The sequence below is a fragment of the Penaeus monodon genome, chromosome 23 (assembly GCF_015228065.2).
Source record: "Penaeus monodon isolate SGIC_2016 chromosome 23, NSTDA_Pmon_1, whole genome shotgun sequence".
Taxonomy (NCBI): Eukaryota; Metazoa; Arthropoda; class Malacostraca; order Decapoda; family Penaeidae; genus Penaeus; species Penaeus monodon.
Genome location: NC_051408.1, coordinates 18,461,352 through 18,461,696, shown reverse-complemented (window position 1 = coordinate 18,461,696; position 345 = coordinate 18,461,352). Strand labels below are relative to the sequence as shown.

At 46.1% G+C, this 345-nt stretch overlaps 1 protein-coding gene across 1 annotated transcript in view; it reads left to right on the top strand.

Moving 5' to 3' along the window:
* LOC119588372 (extensin-2-like) overlaps positions 1 to 345 on the top strand; it is a gene marked incomplete in the record, with an annotated part of 1,541 nt that overhangs the window by 736 nt on the left and 460 nt on the right. Inside the window, 1 exon segment of the mRNA XM_037937055.1 lies at positions 1 to 143. Coding sequence (XP_037792983.1) covers positions 1 to 143 — 143 coding nt within the window.

Below are 345 nucleotides of genomic sequence, written 5' to 3'. Positions count from 1 at the left end.
AGGCTCCTGCTCCAGCCTACAAAGCTCCTGAGGCTGCCTACAAGTACCCTGAGCCAACCTATGAAGCTCCTGCCCCAGCCTACAAAGCTCCTGAGCCATCATACTCAGCTCCTGCTCCCGCCTATAAAGCCCCGTCTTACGAGGTGAGTTTGGTTTATCTTGTGTGTCATGTAAGTCATTGCTAGTGCCACACGATTTAAAAACAAAAAAAATAAATAATCACGAAGTCAGTAAGATATAGGTATTCGCATAGGGACTGCCACCTGCATTTGCAGTGGGCCTGATAACGAGTAATCACATTTTTATTTCACGAGCGCCTGATTAACATATGAAATTCGCGACTCT